General features: G+C 37.4%; 1 protein-coding gene across 1 annotated transcript in view; it reads left to right on the top strand.

Moving 5' to 3' along the window:
- Positions 1 to 24845, top strand: part of LOC150076315 (ATP synthase F(0) complex subunit g, mitochondrial-like) — a 53735-nt gene that overhangs the window by 9775 nt on the left and 19115 nt on the right. The window contains exon 2 of the mRNA XM_090387529.1: positions 24071 to 24231. Within this exon, the coding sequence (XP_090243655.1) occupies positions 24071 to 24231 (161 nt within the window). The remainder of the gene's footprint in view (positions 1 to 24070; positions 24232 to 24845) is intronic.

Here is a 24845-nt window from a genome sequence, read left to right as displayed (position 1 = left end):
CTGAACTTACTCCTGTTCTTTGCTGCGTTTTTTTACTTTATTATTCCAAAGGTGTTTTTCCTTCTGCTTGGAAATTTGCTCATATCCAGCCAGTTCCTAAACAGGGTGACAAATCCCTCCCATCCAATTATCATCCCATTGCAATTACTTCTACTCTTTCTAAAGTTTTGGAGAAATCAATTAACTGCCAACTCTTAAACTACCTAAAAACCTTCCGTCTGATCAATGATCGCCAGTATGGATTCCATCAGTGTTGATTCACTGGTGATATTCTGGCTTTTGTTACCCACTTATGGACAAATTCAATGGAAAAGTTTGGTGAAACACAAGTTGCTCTTGACATCTCAAAGGCTTTCGATCGTGTTTGACATAATGGTCTTCTAAACAAGCTAAACCATCATTCTAAACATTCTAAACCATCTTATGGTTTGCCAAGTGTTTTTTTTTTTTTTTTTTGTAATTGGTTATCCAGTTTTCTCTCTGATTGCTCACTGAGGGTGATGTTAGATGGCTCTCTGTCTTCTAACTTCTCCACTAATGCTGGTATCCCCCAAGGTTTAGTTCTTTCTCTCACTCTTTTCCTCTTGTATATTAATGACCTTCTTCCATTGTCCGGAAATCCTATGCATAGTTTTGCCGATGATAGCACATTGCATTCCACTCTCCAGTTTGAGAAACCTTGCTCTGCTCAATCAGCCTCAACTTACCCTGACTTCTAATTTTTCTTGGCATAAGCACATTACAAATATTGCTTCCTCTGCATTTAAAAACTTTGTTTTCCCTTTCACTTTCTGCATTACTTTTCTTACAAACAGCTGTTCACTCTGTACAAATTGCAAATCTGCCCTACCATGGAATATTGTTCCCTCATGTGGGGCGGCGCCCCGAAAACCTCTCTGGCTTCTAGATTCCATTCAGAAGAGGGGTTAGGTTAATTAATGACTCATCTCTAACAGTCTCTCTCCACTGGATGTTTCATAGACGTACTGTTTCTGCTGCATGTGTTTTTTACAGATACTTCCATGGGCACTGTTCTTCTGAATTCGCTTCTATAATTCCTGCTATCTTTTTTAAAACAGTCTGAACTGTGCCACTACAAGCCAACATCCATTTACTGTCCAATTTCCAACTCACAGAATGAACTTTTCATCATCCTCGTTTATTGATTCAACTGCCGTTTTCTGGAATAACTTTACTTCGTACATATTTCCTGAAAATTACAGTCTACAGAAGTTCAAGTCTAATGTCAACAGATATCTTCTTTCCTCTTCTCAACCTCCAACCCAAGCACGGTACTAAGTACTATAAATTCCTAATACCTCATGTTTGGGGTTTTCATAAAAAAAAAAAGAGAAGTATAGTGCTATTTATTTAAAGTGTATGTCATTACTGGTACTATATTTTTAATTTTGAAAAAATTAAAATTGCTCTGCAGGTTGTGGCATACACTTTAAAGAACACTCAATTTCAAAAAAAATATAGGCCTCTATTAGAAAGTAGCAGAAAGCAAACATTTTTAAGATGGGAATGAGATAGACAGAGATGAGGTAATGTTGCTAGGAACAGAAGAGGCCAAATTTTCTCAATCTGTTTGTCTCCTGATGAGTCTCAAACTATAGTTTTTGTAATTTTTTTTATTTTTATGTTATTAGTGGGCCATTGTGAATTGAAAAACCAAATGATGAGATATATCCACAGTGTGTGATACAGTTATATTTAGGGTGAAAGCTAAGAGTTATAAAAGATATTGTGTAAATAGATCATAGCCTCACTTCATACATAAGACTAAGCAAACTAAGCTCACTATTTAGTGCATCTATTATATTGTGGAGTCACTTTGTGAGTTGCCTCAGTATTGCATATGAAATCAGTGTAGTGAGTGGCAAATGTAGTTTGCTCATTGCTGCATATAAAATGAGACTAGAATTGGTTTAAAATTGTATATGTTGCAGTGCTATGTTATTTTAAAAGAATACAAAAAAAAAAATAATATATATATATATATTTATATATATATATATATATACAGTAAAATCTGGTTAATATAAACTGATTTATACAAATTACTCGTTTATATGAAGCACATGCTATTCCTCTGTGAAAGGATAGGTTTTCTATGTAAATATATTAGTTTATTACAAATTTCAGTTAATGTGCATTACAAAGTTTGTTTTCAAACCGTGAGAAATAAATATTGTTATTTTGTATGATTAATACAAATCTCAGCACAGCTGTCTGATTATTGTTCCTATTATTGCCTTTGGCCATGCGCTTCCCTGCTTCCCGAAGGATGGCCCTGACTTGTTAGAATTTACTTTTGTGTAAACAAAACCAGTTTATGGTAGCTACAACCTAAATGCATTCTGAAAAATGTCATTGTGAAGAAACCTTAAATTAACAAAAGAATAAAAAAAGTTTTCTAAGTTGTTTACATACAGTCCCTCACTCTCCACGAAATTAAGGTTAGTTACAATTGTTATATTACACCAGTTCAAAGAGTCTTTTGCTACAGTACAGTATAATCTATTTTTAGTGCCATTTTATCTGAGCTGATGTCCTTTTTTTTTTTTTTTTTGTAACTTGTGGCTAAACTAATTTAAAGTTTGTTCATATTAAATCTTATCTAGCAGTGTTATAGCGAAAAAACGTAAATGGACAGAATTAAGCCTGGAAACTAAGCTGAAAATTATACAAGAGGCTGATAGGATGGATCGAAGTAAAAACAAAGGAATACATCCTTTTACCAACTTTATCTACAATAAAACTGAAAAAACGAAAAACTTGAAGTGCGATAAAAATCAGGTAACAAATTAGTGGTGTAAAACACAAGGAGCGTGAAATAAAACTTTTTGAGTGGTACCAACAAATCATACATCTAATTTGCCATATCAGGTCTGATTTTGCACAAAAAGCCAAGTTATCTAGTTCAGCAACATGGAAATAGTGACTTCAGATGCAGCAGTGGCTGGCTCCCAAGACTTAAAGACAGGAATAAATTGGTTTCGCAAAATGTTTGCCGTGAGCATTAGCATTAGTAGAGGCACATGATGCAAGAAAGCAAGCTTATACAGCATCAGCCAAAAAAAAAAAATAAATAAAAATAAAAATAACCATTCCATTTCACTGATCCATTCATTCCAAATGTTTGTCTAGTTCTGCTTTGAATTTATTTAATCTATCAACTTCAGATGGAAGTTTTTTCCAGCAATTATCTACCCACTGGCTAAAGGCAATCTTCTGCACATCAATTCTACAACTGTCTTTCCTCAGTTTGAATCTATGCCCCCTCAGGTTTGTAATCTGAGCAAGAGGAAGAATCCCATCAGCATTGAGCATGCTCAAACCATTCAAGGCTTTATACACCTCTATCAAATCACCTCACAGGTGCCTAATCTCCGAAAGCTGCAATTTCCGGAACTTAAGCTTTTCTTCATACGAGCACCCCTTTGTTCCCTTCATCAGTCTTGTTGCCCTTCTCTTTACTCGTTCTAGCAACTCTACATCCTTCCTAAAATGAGACTTCCAGACCTGTACGCAGTACTCAAGGTGTGACCTGACCATTGTCTTATGCAAGGGGATAACCAACTCCTTATCCCTGCTCGCAAAATTCCTGTATATCATTGACAAGACCCCATGACCTACTCTGGCAACCTGTCTGCATTGCTCAGAAAACTTCATATCTGACTGCACAAAAAAATTATTTTGTTTCATTCTGCACTATCCTGAGTGTAGCATTAGCATTAGTAGAGGCATATGATGCAAGAAAGCAAGCTTATTCAACATCAGCCAAAAAAAAACAAAAAAAAACACAACCACTACTCCCATTTCACCCCTCCGTTCGTTCGAAGTACCTGTCCAGCTGAGCCTTAAATTTGTTTAGGCTATCAACTTCAACAACAAGTGATGGAAGTCTATTCCACAAACCAACTGCCCGCTGGCTAAAGGCAAATTTCCGCACATCTATCCGACATCCGTCCTTCCTCAATTTGAATTTATGCCCTCTCAGGTGATTATTCTGAGCAAGAGTAAGAATCCCATCGGCATTGAGCATGCTCAATCCATTCAAAGCCTTATACACCTCTATCAGGTCACCTCGCCGATGCCTAGTCTCCAGACTCTGTAATTTGCAAAACTTAATCCTTTCTTCGTAAGAGCAACCCTTTGTTCCATTCACTAATCTTGTTGCCCTTCTCTGTACTCGTTCCAGCATCTCTACATCCTTCTTGAAATGAGGCCTCCAGACCTGTATACAGTACTCTAGGTGTGGTCTGACCAATGATTTATACAAGGGAATAATCACATCCCTATCCCTGCTAGAAAGATTCCTGTATATCATTGACAAGACACCATGAGCTACTCTTGCAGCTCGTCTGCACTGCTCAGAGAACTTCATATCTGCCTGCACAATTACCCCCAGGTCCTTTTCATTCTCTACCACTGTCAGTGTAGTACACAGAGTTGATACGTTGATCTGGGGTTACTGTTTCCCATATGTAGTACTTTACATTTGTCAATGTTAAACTTCATTTGCCACCTCTCAGCCCATCTGCTCAACCTTTCCAGATACTGTTGCAGCAGCATAGCATCAGTAGTGTCCTTAACAACCCTGCCAACCTTTGTATCGTCTGCAAACTTGGACATTAAGCTTGATATACCATCATCAATATCATTTATAAATACAGAAAACAACAATGGACCCAACACCGAACCCTGAGGAACTCCACTAATAACATTAGTCCACGATGAGCAGTGTCCATTGATTACCACTCTCTGTCTTCTGCCACTCAACCATCCCTTTATCCATAGCAGCAATTTGCCTCCAATGCCACACTGCTCCAATTTGTGCAGCAGTCTTCCATGCACAACAGTATCAAAAGCTTTTCTAAGATCCAAATATATAATATCAAAGTTATTCCCTGCATCCAGTTCTTTTGTGACTACATCATAGTATCCAATCAAATTGGTCAGACAAGACCTGCCCTTAACAAAACCATGCTGTGTCTGAGCTATAACTGAATTCTTGTCTAGATGATCCTGCAGTGCTTCTTTCACCAGTTCCTCCATTAATTTTCCTGGAACCGAAGTTAAACTAACAGGTCTATAGTTACTTGTGTCAGCCTTTGATCCTCCTTTGTGAATTGGGGTTACATTTGCACATTTCCAGTTTATGGGTACCTCCCCTGAGTCCAAAGAAGCTCTCATAATTATGGCTAGGGGTTTGCTTACTTCCTTTGCTGCCTCCTTTAATATAACTGGATAGATCCCATCCACCCCAGGTGCCTTTTTTATGTTTATCCTCAACAATTTCTCCTCCACTTTCCTCTCAGTTATTAGAAAATCATCTAGCTCACTGCCAATGTTTACCTCACCTATGATATTCCCCTTCCTGAATAACTCCTCATGTGTGAATGTAGATGCAAAATACTTGTTTAGATTGTTAGCTACCTGAGCAGTATCTTCAACTGTTGAACCATCAACATCCAGTGGACCAATCTGATTTATCCCTTTCCTTCTTGAGTTTAAATAGGTAAAGAACTCTTTTGTTTATCTTTGCATCCTTTGCCAAGGATTTCTCATAATCTGACTTTGCCTGCCTAATCTCCTTTGTCACTTGGTTACAGACCAACTTATATCTATCATAGGCTTCCATGTCACCCATTAATTTGTATGTATCCCATGCATTTTTCTTCTCTGCCATATGTCTCATTAGTTCATCTGACAACCATTTAGGCCTGAACCTTGAACAATATTTCTTGGTTGGTATGTAAAGCCTGGTAGCTTCCAAGATTAGTTCCTTGAATGCTTCCTATTTTGAATTTGCTGTTGGTAACATCATCAGTTGGTCCCACTGTATAGAATTTAAATACTGTCTCAGACCATCATATTCGCCTTTACAAAAGCAAAAACCCTTCCCTTGACCTCTGATGGTAGTTACCTCCTTGAGTAAATCCCACTTCGGCACACTGTGATCACTGCCACCTAGTGGTTCCTTTATATGCAGATTCTTAATGCATGAAGAATCACTACTGATAATCAGATCAAGAGTATTACTCCCTCTAGTTGCCTCCCGAACATGCTGGTGTAGAAAACAATCATCCAATAAATCCACAAAAACCTTGCTAGTGTGTGAGTGACCAACCCCCAAATTCCAGTCAATATCTGGGAAATTCAAATCCCCCATTATAAGACTCTCTGATTTACTGGCCCATTCTATTTCCCTGTACAGTTCCTTATTATACTCATCAGAGTCATTAGGCCTATAGCATACTCCTACTCTCAATTTTGATTTTCCTATGCTTATGTCACACCAAACTGACTCGACACTGCCCTGTCCATCGATGCCGACTGGCTTCACTTTCTTGGATTTTATGTGTTTCTTAACTAATAGCATAACCCCTCCTCCCTTCCTATCCTGTCTATCCTTTCTGTAGACATTGTACTCCCCAAATTCCAGTTCTGCATTCCTTATATCTGTGTGACACCACGTCTCTGATATCCCAACAATATCTGCCTTTGATGTTTTGAGCAATACCTCAAATTCATCAAATTTATTTACTAAACTCCTAGCATTGGTGTACACGCAAGTATACATGCACCTGTTTCTATTCTTAGCTACCCTAACACAACCCATGCGTTTACTTGTACCGCAGTGACTTCCAGCAGTCTCTGAAATATCCTGCATTTTGTTTTTCAGGGTTCTGCTCATTCCAATAGATGCAGTGCAAGAATCTCTTTCGTCTCTGCCAGTGGCTACTGTTAATCTATTAGTCTTTGTCTCCCCCCAAGCTAGCAGTTTTCCGACCCACCTAACACTGCCTCGATAGCAGCAGCAAATATTCTTGCACTCTTTCTATTTAAGTGTATCCTATCCCTGTAGAAGCAGTCTCTCCTGTTAACAAGTACAGTCCAGGCTGAAAAAAATTCTACCCCTTGAGCCTTGCACAATCTTTCCAGGGCCGAATTGATCGACAGGGCTCTCATCATATACTCCCTCCTATCGTGTCTGGGCAGAATTGCAGACACTTTCAAATTCAACCCTACTTCACGGCTTTTTTTCAACAGTGACCTGTACTTATTAAGTAATTCCGCCGGTCTCCTACTCTTAATATCATTAGTGCCAACGTGTACAACTATATCACCTTTTGTGCCCTTAAAAGATGATATCCGCTCTACAACATCATCAACCTTTGCCCCTGGCAGTCATACCCTGGTCCTGTTCCACCTATCCTTTTTACAAAACATGTTCCCTGTTTCCCTGACAATTGAATCACCAACAACTACTAGTTCCTGTGGGACCAGCGCATTCTGCCTTCGGGGCTGCCTCTGTGTTGCAAGATGACCAAGTGCAATCTCTGGCGTTGATGTGGGCAGCTGAGAGCTTGATGGTCCCCCCAATTTATTTCCTTCGAGGGCATCCACCCTGTCCTTCAAGGTCTCATGTAGGCCCATAACAACGCTGAGTTGTCGCCTAATTTCCTTGCTCTCCTTGCATCGTGCACACACAAAGACATCCCCCATGGCAGTATCATGTCCCGTACCCGATTGCTCCACAAACATCAAGCAAACAGTGCATCTTAAAAGGCTGTGATTCAGAGGGCAACTGCCCCCTCAGTTTTCCCCTGAGCCACAGCACTCCCATTAGCTTGAGCCTTTTGCTTTGCTGCTCTGGTCTGAATCATGATTTCGATTTAATATCAATAAAATTACAATTTCAGAACAAAATTAAAACCTTAAACTTGTATCCTAACACAGTTATAACGCTATATTTATTTTTCAGTATCGAGTGTTATCTACGAGTTCCCTTTATATAACTTCCGTATCAAGTTATGTATTAATTATTTGTTACGTTTGTACTCTAAGTCGTTATATATATATAGTTAAAAGTACAATTTAATTGACAATGAAGTTTAACAAGATTAATAGATTTACTGATTAATTGACAATATTATATTATGCACTATACTATACAAAGCTAATGCTACCGAATTCCGGATATGCTGTATCGTGTTACAATGGCGGTAATTACGAAGAGTAGTTCTACGGACTCTTAAGTATTGATTAACTTCCAAATCTTGCTGTCTCAATTTAGAATAAACTAAGGATCCTGACTAGATCTATAGCTACTTACAGATAATAATTTGATATAACAATTGGTTAATAAATCGGCTAAATACGGTTAAAAACCTCTCGTTCAACGGAGCTGCAATTTGTAACACGTGGATTTGATACCGTTACCGATACTATGTGTAACACCACATAGTCGGTGTATTTCTGTGGGGTTACTGCTACCCAGCTGCAGTACTTTGCATGCTACTTCTCTCTGCCCATCTACCCAACTTTTCCAGATCCTGTTGCAGCAGCATATTGTCATTACTGCTATTAACAACCCTGCCAACCTTTGTATCATCTGCAAACTTTGACATTACGCTTGATATGCCTTCATCAATATTATTGATAAATATACAAAACAACAATGGGCCCAACACCGAACCCTGAGGGACACCACTAATAACATTAGTCCACATAGAGCGGTGCTCATTGCCTTCTCTGACTCAACCATCCTTTTATCCATTGTAGCAGCTTGCCCTTAATGCCATACTGCTCCAATTTGTACAGTAGTCTTCCATATGAAACAGTATCAAAAGCTTTCCTGAAATCCAAGTATATGATATCAAAATTATTTTGAGTCCGGATTAGTTGAAAAAGAAAAGGCTGCTGACTGGTTGTGATTCTGTACGATCCATTCTTGAAAAATATGAGGATATTTTGATGAGACAGGTTTATTTTATAATTAGCATTAGTAGAGGCATATGATGCAAGAAAGCGAGCTTATGCAGCATCAGCCAAACCCCCCCCTCCCATTTCACCCCTCAATTCGTTCCAAATGCCTGTTCTACTCAGCCTTAAATTTATTTAGACTATCAACTTCCACAACAAAAGATGGAGGTCTGTTTGACCAATCAACTAAAAAAAGTAAAGTAAAGTGCAGCCATTATCAACCCACTGCAGGATGGAAGCCTCCTCAACAATTCATGCTGAGGGAAATGGACCATAATCTGCCACGCTGGTCCAGTGCGGGTTGGCAGATCGACCGTATTCAGCAGTCAGGGGCTTGAACCCCGGTCTAACTCAAAGAGCGTGTGCTACTGCACTCCCGCTCCTGCCCACTCGGCTACGGAGGCCTACCAACGGAGGCCTACCAATCAACTACCTGCTGGTTAAAGGCAAATTTCTGCACATCTATTCTACAACTGTCTTTCCTCAATTTGAATCTATGCCCCCTCAGGTTCTTAATCTGAGGAAGAAAAGCATCAGCATTCAGCTTGCTCAACCCATTTAAGGCTTATACACCACAATCAGATCACCTTGCAGGTGCCTACTCTCCGTGCGCTGCAATTTGCAGAATTTAAGCCTGTCTCGGTATGAGCACCCCCTTTGTTCCCCTCACCAATCTTGTTGCTCTTCTTTGTACTCGTTCTAGCAATATTCTATATCCTTCCTAAAATGAGGCCTCCAGACCTGTACACAGTACTCTAGGTGTGGCCTGACCATTGCCTTGTATAACGGGATAATCACCTCCCTGTCCCTGCTAGCAAAATTCCTATATATCATTGATAAATAGGAATTTATCAATGATATATAGGAATGCCCTGGTGGCCCATCTGCACTGCTCAGCAAATTTCATATTCGACTGCACAATTACCCGCAGGTCTTTTTCACTTTTCACTTCCCTAAGTGTAGTATCACACAGTTGGTACGTTTCTCTTCGGTTATTGCTACCCATATGCAGTACTTTGCATTTGTCAATGTTAAACTTCAGTTGCCATTTCTTAGCCCATTTGCCGAATTTGCTACCAAACAAAACATTTGCTGTTAGAGGAGTCTTGTCATGGTGGAAAATTAAGTAAACAAAGACTTGCTGTTCTGTAATTCAGATGGCAGTACAAAACTACATCCACTTGTGATTAGTAAGTTTTCCAAGCCAAGACATTTTAAAGAAGTTAACGAACTTCCCTGTGATTATAAGGCCAATAGAAGTGCTTGGCTTATGGTCAGAATTTTGTAGTCTTGGTTATCAAAAGTGGACAGAAGAATGACTTCAGAAAAAAGGAACATTTTGATGATTTTAGATCCTTGGTACAGCATATTCTGCCAAGACACTTAAGTTGACAAATATACGGCTGTTGTTTTTACCTCCCTATACCACTAGTTTTATGCAGCCACTGGATCAAGGCATCATTTATAACCTCAAGAAAGCATATAGAGCCCGCCTGATAAGGTACTTGATCAGCAACGTAGAAGTAGAGATCAATTTCAATCTCGGATGCTATCCGTAACCTTTATTGTTTGGGACAGTATTGCATCAAGTGTAATAATCAACTGTTTCAGAAAGAGTGGCTTTGGAGGGAATATCATCGAAAAACATGTCCAAAAGACGAATGTGTTAGCAACATTGAAAATTTGGGAATTTGAAGGTGCATATGAATTTTGTTGGCAAATTTGAAGAGTTTGTGAAGTTGGATGATGAAGTTGCTACCACAGCAACACCAAAAACAGAAGAGTTGCTGAGCTCCAAGCAAAATGATGATGTTTTTGTTAACAGTGACAGAAAAAGTGAAGAAGTGCACACACACACACACACACACACACACACACACACACACACACACACACACACACACACACACACACACACACTGCCATCTAAAAACATGTCCAAAATGCATTGAGCATAATAGAGAATGTGTTGGCCTGCAGTAACTTTGATAAAGAAACAACATTGCATTTGATGTCTTTGCTGTAGTTAAAAATGCATATTGGAAAAACACTGCATAAACAACATTGGATTATTTCTTTAAATTAGATTAATTTATTAAAAAGTTAATGGTTTGTATGTCTCCTTTCATATTAAGATTGTAATTATTTTTAATGTGATACTAAAATATTGTATATTTCAAAATATATATAGTAGTGTACAATATTTTCATTTCTGTTAATTGCTTTTCTCTTAGTTTATCTTACAAATAAAATAAAATCTTTAAAAAATGCATTATTTCTATTACTGTATTGTTAGACAAGGCTTTTATTATTTTATTTTATTAATTTAAATTAATTTATTTTTCTTTTAATTTTGATATTATTATTATTATTTATTATTCTTGGATAGATAGTAACAAAAAAAAAAAGTAAAAAATTTGACATTTTTGGGGGACCTTGTTACTACAAACCTTGTTATTACAAAACATGAAAATTTAGGTCCCTTGAACTTTGTATTAACGAGATTCGACTGTATATGTATACCGCCCTACCATTAATATCCGGACACCTGCCTTTAGACAAAAAAAGAGCTTTTATTGTATTATTTAATATTTTGTGCTGAAACCTTTTGCTTTTATGATGGCCTCCAATATTTGTGGCATAATCTCAACCAGCTTTTTATGAATGTCTGGTGATATGTTCCTCCACTTGGCCTTTAATGCAGCCACCAGTTCAGCCTTGTTCTTTGGATGATCTTGACATGCATGTACCCGATGATTCAGTGCATTCCAAAGATGCTCAATAGGATTCAAATCAGGACTCTGGGCTGGCTAATCCAACTTTTCTACACTCGTGTCCTCAAAACACTCTGTTACGACCCAAGCATTATTTGCATGGCACGTTATCTTGCTGATGCAGGTATAGGCTTTCCCCGAAGTATTGCCATAATGTTGAAAGTGCATAATTGTCCTTACACCATGTTAATCGGCGTCTAGCATTTGTTGAGTTTTTGCCAGATTCAGTCCCATTCCTCTTCCATTTGCATATGACATCACTAACCATTGATTTAGGGATCCCCAGAGTGATTCTGATGTCTCATACAGAATGCTTGCTTATGTGGCATCCTATTATCATTCCACGTTGGAAGTCTGTTAATTCTCTTCATGTCATCTTGCATGCCCACTTTTGCAATTGTCTGTTCGAAGCCCAGCGTGCATATTTATAGCAGGTTCTGTGACGTGTTGCATGCATAGGACCTGTTTCCCCATCCATGGAGGGGTGTCCGGATATTAATGGTAGGGCAGTGTATATATGTTTTAAAATTTCAACAGAGCACCAACAATGATGGACTCCTTCCTTGGATCAAAAATTATTATGCCTACAGTGTATTGATATATTTTGAACGTATTCGGTATCTTATTTTTGGGATTCGAGCCCGTCACCACCAAATACGGAGGATGCGGAAAGGTCAGAGAATGACCACCGCATATCCCCGGAGCAATATGGCCTTAGTTGCTAATGCTTCTAAAAACCAAGTAACAAACAAACAAACATCTTATTTTTGGGAATGAAAAAAATTTTTTTCTTCTTTTTTTTTAACATTTTAATTTTTTCAATAAATTTTTTTTCATAAAGTTGATCATGCCAAAAGAAGTTACAAGAACTAACACATTGCTATATAGCCTACACTAAGAGTGAGTAATCTATTTATTGTGGCTATACTTCTCAAATTTTGCGTCGATACAAAAGTAACAATGCAGTCAAAATAGTAATGAAGGAATACTAAAATTCACATCATCACTTCAGTATAATGGGATTCTTCCTCTTGCTCAGCATACTCACGTGACGGGACATAAATTCAAATTGAGGAAAGACAATTGCAGAATGGATGTGCGGAAATTTGCCTTTAACCAGCAGGTGGTTGATAGTTGGAACAAACTTCCATCTGTTGTAGTGGAAGTCAGGAACTGAAATACGTTCAAGGCAGAACTAGACAAACAATTGGGTGTAATGGGAATGGTGTTTTTTTTTTTTTTTTGGCTGATGCTATATAAGCTTGTTTTCTTGCGTCGTATGCCTCTGCTAATGCTAATAGAATAATATCTGGTGTTTTTTTGTAAAAAGGTAAAAGTCTTGATACATCAGCTTATACAAGTCGTGTAAGATGTTTCTCATATTGAAATTTTAGTTGCATTTTGTATATGTTAATTTTATCGTATACATGAAAGTTACAGAACTGGCAACATGCAACATTTAATTACCTTTTTCCAGAAAAGAATGGAATTTCTCCATTTTTATGGTTTACTTCATATGTTCACAGCAATTAGCAGTACAAATATGGATATGCAATTTATACAGTAGAACCCAGATAAGAAGTTTTCCAAGGGACTGGTGGTTTAGAACTTCTTACAAGGGAAAACTTCTTAAAAGGGAAAATGACCTAAGGTATGAAATATTAACTAAGCAAATAAAAATGAAAAGATACACATACATGTGAATGGTCATCTGAATTGTAGGGAAACTATCAAGAATAAAAATTGTCAATTAATGCAAAACAATATTTATTAGTCACGATTTAATAAGATTTCAAAATTATAACAAGGATGCAATGAGAAGAGAGGTAATGAGAATGATAAAAATCAGTTACAATAATAATTAGAAGTAGTACAAAAAAAAAAAAAAAACTAGAAAATGTTTATTTTTTTTATAATTTTTTTAAAGTAGCGATCCAGAGAAGACTGCTTCAAATATTTTGGGGAGAGCTTCATACAGAATAAATCAGTTTCCCTAACACATTTCAACACTGACTCAGGAACATTGGGCACACTATGAATGAATTGCTGCAGTGAAGAGAAGCCAATCATTGCATCTTGGAATGTTGGTACTGCAGGTTCATCTTCTTGTTCTGACCCACTATTAGTCATGTTTTGATATTCATTGCAATTATCTTCAATACTTTGCAATTCACATGCCATAACATCGTCTTCATCAACATAATTATAAAAATTTACCGTAAATCCCAAACTACTCTGTAGGAAATCCCATTCGTCAAAAGGTTCCTTTTGACGAATGGGATTTCCTTACACTTCTTCACTTACACTATCAACGTTTTCTTCTATATCATTATAGAATTCAGTCGTTTTAAAGGAATTACTCAGTAGGGCTCAGCGTATATCCCATGATGCTTCTAAATAATGCATTGTATCTTAAAAAAAAATTTAGAACTTTTCAGTTTTACAAGGGTAAGTAATTTATGTACAAGGTACTTACGAAAAAATGCATCTTTAAGACTTTGATCATCTCTTGATCTATTGGTTGCACAACTGATGTGGAATCCCCAGGGAAGAACTCTACGTTGATATTGTTTAAGTGCTCATTGTTTTTCGGATGAGCAGGGCAGTTATCAACAAGTAAAAGACTTTCTATTCTCTCTTGCCATCTTTGAATATAGAGCTGTTATCTACTCATCAAAAAGTGCACAGGTCATGCTGTTTTATTGTTCCTGTTTCACATTCTTGAAACAGCCTGGTTCCTTGAGTTTTCCTATCATAAGCAATGGTAATTTCTCTGAGCCATCCATATTAGCCCTCACTAGCACTGTAATGCTCTCCTTACTCAGTTTACCACCATGGCAATTCTGTCCTTTGAATGCATAAGTCTTATTAGGAAGTAGGTTATAAAAGAGTCCTAATTCATTAAAATTAAAAATATCACACTTTCTATATTGTGTGATCAATACATGTAATTTCCTTTTTCTTCACTCATCAACTTGTAACATATTCACACTAGAAGATTCTCCGCAAATTACTTTGTAAACTAAACCATATTTCTTCTTAAATCTATCAATCCCACCCACTGGAAGGAATGAAATCCATTCCAAGCCTATCAGCAATTTTGATACCCTTCTCTCTTAACGAATTGCCATTAACTGGAACATTTGCAGCAGATATCTGCTTGAACCAAACCACTAATGCCTTTTCCATATCTCCATATTTTCCAGTTCGTCTCCTTTTAACTTTACATGAAACATTAAGGATATTTGAGTTCAACACTTTTTTTCATGACATAATTCCATTTACTGTAGAAACTGCCATATTAAGTTTTTTTCCACCTCCACTCGTGTGCAAGAGGGATTTGATTCCACCGTTTTTATCACATCAAGTTTTTCTTTTAATGTCAGAGCCTTTCTTTTTATTCCCTTTGGCATTCATCCTTCCAAATTAGAAAATTATAATATAATTAGTATAATCAGTACAAATTATAATTAATATTTGTAGTGTTAAAATAAAATTGCCAAGGAGGGACAAATAATTACCAGTATGGTAGATAGACAAAATTATGGTTATTCTTTAAAGAATTACCAGCAATACTAATGGTAATTTACAGAAATAGAGTACAATATTATAAACCTTAAAAGGTCACAATCACATGATGAATATAGAGCTGTCCACTAAGTAATTCAGAACCCTGAGAACTTAGTGGCAAATGCTTCTGCGCTTCACGTGGTCGACGTGTGAAGAAATAAATATAGAAATAAAGAATTTCTATATTTAAAAAAATGTATTAAGTGGGAAAATGTCATCGTAATAATACACTGTGTATTCTTTATCACGAATTTTTTACCCGGGAAACTTCTTACGTGGGAAAATAATACATTACAATATATAAAGTTGAAATTGGGACTTAAGAAACCAAACCTAGTACAGGGGGAAACTGCTTATGCGGGAATTTCTTATCCAGGTTATACTGTATTTACAATAAAACCTCACAAATTTGCACCCTCTAATTTGGACATATCTTTTATATATATATGTATATACAGTGTGCTGCCACTTTATTAGGTACACCCCTGCTGTGCACACAACTGGTTTGTCCCACAACGTTGCATGTCACATGACCAAAGTTGTGGATATAAATACAGCAGAACAACCTTTCTAGTATCAGTTAAGCGTACAAACCGTAGCAAGAGGGGGGAAGAAATCATCTCTAAAACGGCAGTTCTGAACTTTTCACGCACCGCAGTTTCAAGGGCATATCGAGAATGGCCCAACAAACAGAAAACATCCTCTTGACGGCACTCTTGTGGAAAAAAATCGCTTGTTGATGAGAGAGGTCAGAGGAGGATGGCTAGAATTGTGCAAGCAGACAGATGGGCTACAGTGTCACACATCACGTCAGAATACAACCTTGGTGCACAGAACAAAGTATTGCAACGGATCACTAGTCGCACTTTGTCATGAATGGACTACAACAGCTGACGGCCATATCACATACCTTTGTTATCGATGAAGAACAAGAGAGTATGCCTCCTGTAGGCACAGCAACACCAGCACACTATCGAGGATTGGAAAACAGTTGCTTGGTCTGATGAGTCAAAGTCCCTGGTGTATCATGTTGATGGAAGGCTCAGAATTTGGTGAAAACAACATGAATCCATGGACCCATCATATCTGACGACTACTGTTCAAGGTGGTGGGGGCAGTGTTATGGTGTGGAGAATGTTTTCTTGGCATACATTGGGTTCATTGATACCAATAGATTCATGTCTGAATGCCTCATCATACCTAAACATTGTTGCTGACCAAGTGCATCCATTCATGTTGACAGTACTTTCAGCAAGATAATGCGCTGGTGCACAAAGCCCGAATCACTATGGAACAGTTCCAGGAACATGACAATGACTTTTCTTTGCTGCAGTGGCCCGCTCAGTCCACAGATCTCAGTCCTATTGACATCTTTGAGATGAGCTGGAAAGGGCTGTTTGCTACAGGCCTACACCTCCGTCGAATCTCAAGGAACTGCATGACATACTCATGTCTGCATGGTGCTCCATTCTTGCACAACTTTTCCAGCATCTTGTTCAAGCCATGCCTAGACGAATTCAGGCTGTTTTGAAGGCCAAAGGAGGCTCAACACGCTACTATGAAGTAGGTGTACCTAATAAAGTGACAGTGCAGTGTGTGTGTGTGTGTTATGAAAATCCCAAACATGATAGGTATTAAAACTTATAGTACTTAGTACTGTGCATGGCTTTTGAAAAGATGAAAGAAGATACTTGTTGACATTTGACTTGAATTTCTGAAGAGTGTAATTTTCAGGAAATACGGCTGAGGTTGTTCCAGAAAATGCAAATTGAATGAATGAATGAGAAAGAACATAAGTTGTTTCTGTGAATTTGAAGTTGGACAGTAAAAGAAGGTTGAGCAGCTGTGGCACATGGTCAGACTGCTTGGGAAGTGGGAGTTATAGATGCCAACTCAGAAAAATAGTGGCCATGGAAGTATTTATAGGAAAGGCATGCAGCTGAAACAGAATGTCTATTAGAGGGAGAGAGACTCTGTTAGAGATGCATCATTAATTAGCCTAACTGTTCCCTTTTGAATGGAATACAGAAGTCTGAGAGATGTTTTGGGGGAACCACCCCAGATGTGAGAACAATATTCTATGGTAGTACACACTTGTGATTTGTGCAGAGTGAACAGCTACTTGGAAGAAAAGTAACATCATGAGTGATAGAGAAAACCCAGTTTTTTAGATGTAGAGGAAGCAATATTTGTAATGTGCTTATGGCACATTAGTGATATATGATCTTGCCTAGAAATCGGAGTGTCATCGAAGATAAGCATAGGAGCAGAAGAATCCTTTTTACAAGATATAACACAGAACTGAGTTTTAGAAGAATTGAAATCAACTAAATTATCTTTGTCTCACTGGAGAATTACCTGGAGATCAGCATTTAAGGAATTGGTAGTGGATATTCTAAAATTTGAAGCAGTTTGTGCAGGTCAAGGTTTCTCAAACTGAAAGGTGGAATGGAATGTGCAATCTTCAGCAAAACTGTCGATAGGATTTTTTTCCAGACAGTGAAAGATCATTGATCAAGGTCATTATTATACAAGAGGAAAAGATTGGGTGAAAGAACAAACTGAACTTTGGAAAATACCAGCATTAGTGGGGAAGTTAGAAGACAGAGAGCCATATACCATCATCTGGAGTGAGTAGTCAGATAGAAAACTGAATACCCAATTACAAAGAACAGTAGGTAAACCTTAAGATGAAAGCTTATTTAGAAGACCTTTATGCCAAACATGATCAAAAGTCTTTGAGAGAGCATCTGCTTGAATTTTTTAACCAAACTTTTCCACTGAATTTGTCCATAGATGGGTAACATAAGCCAGAATATCATGAGTGGATCGACACTGATGGAATCCATAAAGGCGATTGTTGATCAGATGGAAGATTTTTAGATAGTTTGAGCTGGCAGTTAATTGATTTCTCCATTACTTTAGAGAGTAGAAGTAATTGCAATGGGATTATAATGGTAGGGATTTTTCATCCTTTTTAGGAGCTGGCTAGATATGAGCAAATTTCCAAGCAGGAAGGAAAATACCTCTGGAACAAGAGTGAGCAAAAGGCGACTCAGAACAAGAATAAGTTCAGGAGCACAGCTTTTGAGAGCAAGTGGAGAAATACTGTCAAGACCTGAAGCTTTCCCTGCATCGAGATTGTTCAAAATCCTTCTGATATCCTTTGGATGGAAGTCCACAGAAGGCATTGAACTGAGTTTACTGAGAATTATAGGAGTTGGTTTACGAAAATGTTCATTGCATGAATTAGAAGAAAAGTGCGATGCTAGCAGGTTAGCTTTATCTTTGGCTAAAGAACCATCTGTTCTTGACAGAGGTGGGAATAGAGATGGGCAAAAGTTGTGGCCAACAGCTTTAGCAAGAGACCAGAATGCTCGACTATCATTTGGACAAGACGCTTGTAAGCTTTGTTATAGGCAGAAAATGAAGCTGAAGATTTGGATACAAGCCGATTGCAATATGCAACATTCTTCACTGAACAGCCTTAGCACATTTATTGGAAAACCAAGGTTTAGATAACGGATGAGATTCTAAGCTAGAGTGTGGAATAAAGGATTTCATCCCTACACAAATAATTTCACTGGCATGATCTGAGCAAAGATTGACATTAGATTTGAAACAGTAATCCTACCAAGGAAAAGAAATCTTTCAGATCATATGATTTTGAATTCTTGTAATGCCAAACAACCCAAGGTTGAGAATGGCCACGAGAGAAAGGCTCCATTGGAGAAGAGACCATCACTAAGTTGTGATCCGAAGTGTCTAGAGGACCACTCATCCTGACCGTGTACGTAGAAGGGTTGTTTTTGAGAAAAAGATCAGGTGTGTTGGCTGTGTCATTAGGATTGTCTGGTATTCTGGTAGATAAATGAACAATCTGTGCAAGATAATTAGTACAATTGCAAAAGCCTCGCATTTCTACTGGCTGAATCTGTGTGACTAGAAAATGGAAACCAGCTGGAGTTGTGAACAATAAAATCACCAAGGAAAATGACTTCACTGTTGGGAAAGTTGGACTGGAGAAAGTCAAGTTTCAAAGAACTCCAAGTGATTAGTGGATTTGGGAGAACAATAGGCAGCAGTTGAGTTTGACAGTGTGGTAGAGAGATTTTAAGCCAGAGATCAAAAAGAGGAGATTCCTCTTTTTAATCCACTGGTGATATTATGGTGACTTATGTTTCAAATTCAGTGGAAAAGTTTGGTGATACTCAAGCACTTGCTCTTGACATTTCAGTCTTTTGATCATGTTTGGAATAAAGGTCTTCTAAATAAGCTTTCTTCTTATGGTTTGCTTACTGTTTTTTATATTTGAGTATCCAGTTTTCCTGTGAATGCTCACTTGTGGGTGGTGGTAGCTAGCTCTCTGTCTTCTAACTTCTCTACTAATGCTGGTATTCCCCAAAGTTCAGTTCATCCCACTCTTTTCCTCTTGTATAATAATGACCTTGATCAATGATTTTCCACTGACCGGAAAGAAATCCTATGCATAATTTTGCTGATGATGGCACATTGCATTCCACCTTTCAGTTTGAAAAACCTTGCCCTGAACAAACAGCTTCAACTTCTCAAATATACACTACCAATTCCTTAAATGCTGATCTCCAGGTAATTCTCCAGTGGGGAAAAGATAACTTAGTTGATTTCAATCCTTCTAAAAGTCATATCTCACAAAAAGGATTCTTCTGCTCCTATGCTTATCTTTGACGTCACTGATTTCTTTCGCTCTCATCATTATTTCTCTTTCATTCTGTAGAAATCGCAAATCCGCCGTATTATGGAATATTGTTCCCATATCATCTGGGGTCAGTGCCCCTAAAACCTAACCTAACCTGTCTGAGGCTTCTAGATTCCATTCAAAAGGGGGCAGTTAGATAAATGAATGACTCGTCTCTAACATAGTCTCTCTCTCTACTCTGTCTCATAGACATTCTGTTACATGCCTTTTCTATAGATACTTCCATGAGTTCTGTTCTTCTAAACTGGCTTCTATAATTCTCAGTCTCTCTTCCAAAGCAGTTCAAACATGTGCTGCAACCAATCAACATCCTTTTATTGTCCAACTTCAAACTCCCTGAACCCACTTTTTTTCTTCCTCATTTATTCATTCAAGTTTTATTTTCTGGAATAACCTTCATACATATTTCCAGAAAATTACAATCTATAGAAATTCAAGTCTAATGTCAACATATAACTTCTTTCATCTTCTCAACCTTCAACCTGCACGGTCCTGAGTACTATAGGTTCTAATACCTCTTGTGTTTGGGATTTTTCATTTAAAAAAAATCCCCCCCCACTCCAAAATTCACTATCCTTAATAGATCACTGCTGCCTAATGATTCCTTTATGTGGGCACCTCCGTAGCCAAGTGGGAAGGAGCAGCAGTGCGAAGCACACGCTTCTTGATTAGACCAGGGTTCGAGCCCGTCACCACCAAATACGGAGGATGCAGAAAGGTCAGGGAATGACCACCGCATATCCCTGAGCAATATGGCCTTAGTTGCTAATGCTCCTTAAAAAAAAAAAAAAAAAAAAAAAAAACCAAACCAAGCTTAATGGTTCCTATATGTGAAGTTTCTTAATATGTGATGAATTGTTGCTGATAATCAAATAAAAATTGCTTTCTTTTATTGTATCTGGTAATGTGTTGATAGAGGAAAGTGGGCATTCAACAAATCCAGAAATGTTCTGTTAATGAACAAGTGGCTAAACCACAGGTTCCAGTCAGTACTTGGAAAATAAATCTTTCTTGCCAAAGATATACCTACCATCAGGGGAAATATATATATATATACAAAGGCAAGGTTCCCTCCATCAGAATAGGATAAACAAAATGAGAATCATCCATGGTTAGACACATTCTTGATTTATTGGCTGACTTTGTCTTCTGAATTTGCCCATTATAATGTACTTCTCTCATTTTTATTTCCCTTTAAGGATGTCGTACCAGACTAACAGAAAAAAATTGATGATCTATTGCATTTTTTGTTTTTACAAAGCTCCACTCTTCCATTAACAAATGCAACAGTGTAATGTTCAACTTCATAGTATGTTTTATATTGATTACTTGTTACAGTGCACGCCACTTATTGTGATAATGGGTAATGTTATTATTCTTGTAATGTTATCACTTTTATGAAGTTCTGATCAAACCTATACTAATACGTACACAGATAAAATGATCTTTATTATAATCTGCACTTTGGTTTTTGTTATCCCTTTTTGCCTTAATTGCAGTTTATGCATGTGCAGTATAAGTGATTATGTAACATCCCAACTTCATATAGTTCATATAGTTGATGGTGTCATTACTCTAAAAGAAAGTACTGTACCTGTTCTGCCGAGCTGACAATTTTAGAGTAGAACATTAACCCGTTTTTAATTCTTTATTTTAATATTTTCTTTTTTCCAGAAACATTGACACTTTCATTTTTATTTTTGACTTTCTTGAAAAAATAGTAGACAGTCAAATTAAAGCATTTTACATTGTTTGATTTTAATGTTTGCCTTCTGGTCACTTCAACTTTTTTACGTACACATTTCCACTCTGCATCAATTAACAACACCGAACATCTGTATTCTTGTTTCATCAGTTATTTTTATCAGTCATTGTTATCAGCTAAGCTGCATCCCGAAGTGATCACAATAAGTGGCGTCCACTGTATTATTATTAATTTTGAAGATATGTTCCAGTGTGTGGAAAATGTATCTGTGTTAAAAGTTTTCCAGATTCTGATTTATAAAAGTTGGCAAGTATGCACGGCTTTGTTTTTTGTTTTCGAAAGTTAAGTAAACACACACAAAAAAAAAAAAGAGAGAGAGAGAGAGAAACCCAAAAAGAGTGGATTTCGATATTCAGAATTTAAAGAAGGGAAATAGAGGCAGAAATTTTAAATTTCTCCACTTTGTTACTTTTTGGTACTTTCAATTATCATTTAAAAAGGTTGTTGAATGCAAAAATAATTATTAACACTAAGTAAGATCCATGAGGAAGTTTGGAATATATTATTGATACAAATTCACGATTAACCCTTTCTGTTTCTCTGTTGCAGTAGTGGGTTCCTCATTGGCATTGAGAGGCCTGTCAGAGAAATGGAGGAATTCATAAAGGCTCCTTCAGTCTGGATTGTTGTTAGCTGATCTCAGGAGGAGGGAATAGGGGGCAGGGGTTTCCGTCCAAATTGTTCAGGTTTTTCATCCCATATAACATGCAAATAAATGTGAACATGCACATTTATTAGCATTAGTAGAGGCATTTGATGCAAGAAAGCAAGCTTATGCAGCATCCGCCAAAAAAAAACAACAAAAAAACCACTTCCACTTCACCCCTCTGTTTGTTCGAAATACCTGTCCAGCTGAGCCTTAAACTTATTTAGGCTATCAACTTCCACGACAAGGGATGGAAGTCTTCCACCAACCAACCACCTGCTGGCTAAAGGCAAATTTCCGCATGTCTATCCTACATCTGTCTTTCCTCAATTTGAATTTATGCCCTCTCAGGTCTGAGAGGGCATAAGGCAAGAGGAAGAATCCCATCAGCATTGAGCATGCTCAAACCATTCAAGGCTTTATACACCTCTATCAGATCACCTTGCTGGTGCCTAGTCTCCAGACACTGTAATTTGCAAAACTTAAGCCTTTCTTCGTAAGAGCACCCCTTTGTTCCATTCACCAATCTTGTTGCCCTTCTCTGTACTCGTTCCAGCAGCTCTACATCCTTCTTGAAATGAGGCCTCCAGACCTGTATACAGTACTCTAGGTGTGGCCTGATCATTGCCTTATACAAGGGAATAATCACCTCCTTATCCCTGCTAGAAAAATTCCTATATATCATTGACAATACACCATGAGCTACTCTTGCACCCGTCTGCACTGCTCAGAGAACTTCATATCTGCCTGCACAATTACCCCTAGGTCCTTTTCATTCTCTACCACTGTCAGTAGTACCACAGAGTTGATATGTTGCTTTGGGGTTGCTGTTTCCCATATGTAGTACTTTACATTTATCAATGTTAAACTTCATTTGCCACCTCTCAGCTTATCTGCTCAACCTTTCCAGATCCTCTTGCAGCAGCATTTATTTATATGTTTACAGACACTGTATTCAAAGTAGTGTGTGTGTGAAGGAATCCTGAAACAGCCAACAAATTCTCTTTGTGCTATGGATGAGTCATCTCTTAAATTTTTTTTTTCTATATTTTATGTGATATATCTGTGCTGCCCACTCTACTATGAATGTTCATGGTGCAGTAGGCATGAACATGATATCTAACTTGAAAGTAACTCCCTTATTTGCAGTGATCTTGTTTTGAATCTTACTGATAACTAGGAATTCTTAAAGACTTGATCAGCCTGTACTGTAGTCAGCTGATCTCAGGTGGGGAGAAGGAGAATATCCCTTTTGAGTTATTCTAGGTTTTTCAGTTCATACAACATGCACATATGTTTGTTGGCCTATGAAGACACTCATACAGGCTGATGGGCATCTTGAAAAATATGAATGTTAAGGCACACGTACAAAAAAAAAAAAAAAAAATAATAATAATAATAATGAACGGGAACATAAGAATGGGCATCCTATGGCTCAAGTAGCTGACTGACCAAAAATATCCAAGAATAAGAATTCTCTCTCTTCTGTCAGATGATGTGTTTTTGTGTATTTTAACTTGGCACATTATGGTGTTAGTTGCCAATGCACCATAAAATAACATCAAACCAATCTTCTGTCACAGAAATACTCAGTATCAAATGGACTTATTGATAGCACCGATTGACTGAAAACTGAACAGCAATTTTGCCATGGATTTTCCATTTCAAAAACCTTTTTGGTATATTAGTTGATTTGCTGTTTCCACAAACTGCTAAGTTGTTTTGTACTTAATTTTGATATTTTAATATATTGTTGTGTATTATAAATTATAAAATTAATTTTTTTATTGATCTCATAGGTGTGTTGGATGCATCGAAACCTCGTATGAACACTTTTATTAAATATGCTAAAGTTGAACTAGTTCCTCCTTCACCAGCTGAATTTCCTCAGGTTATTCAAGGGTTTAATAAACTTGTACATTCAGCTAAAACGGGTGCCTGGAAAAATCTGAGTATTAAGGTAAGTGGAGACATTTTATATTAAATTTTTATATTTTGTAATTGCTATTAATGTTAAAATATGAAAGCATTCTTTCTTAAAAGTATAAAGCAAATGCAACTACAAAGTTGCAGAATTGAAATGGTAAAGTGAAATCATAAAAAATAGAAATAACTAAGGGAAAGAATGTAAGCTGTTAGCATTTTTACACAAAATTTTAACAGGAGAGACTGCTTCTACAGGATGGGATACACTTAAATAGAAAGGGTGCAAGAATATTTGCTGATGCTATCGAGGTAGTGTTAGGTGGGTCGGAAAACTGTTAGCTTGGGGGGTGATACAAGGACTAATAGATTAACAGTAGCCACTGGCAGAGGTGAAAGTGATTCTTGCACTGCTTCTATTGGAATGAGCAGCCTGGAAAACAAGATGCAAGATTTTCAGAAGCTGCTGGGAGTCATTGCGGTACAAGTAAACACATGGGCTGTGTTAGGGTAGCTAAGAATAGGAACAGGTGCATGTATACTTGTGTGTACACCAATGCTAGGAGTTTGGTAAATAAATTTGATGAATTTGAGGTATTGCTCAAAACATCAAAGGCAGATATTGTTGGGATTTCAGAGATGTGGTGTCAC

Source organism: Mastigoproctus giganteus, chromosome 13 (genome assembly GCF_048544385.1).
Source record: "Mastigoproctus giganteus isolate SK-2022 chromosome 13, ASM4854438v1, whole genome shotgun sequence".
Classification (NCBI taxonomy): domain Eukaryota; kingdom Metazoa; phylum Arthropoda; class Arachnida; order Uropygi; family Thelyphonidae; genus Mastigoproctus; species Mastigoproctus giganteus.
The sequence above is the reverse complement of the archived record's forward strand: the minus strand, read 5'-3'. Positions and strand labels throughout refer to the sequence as shown.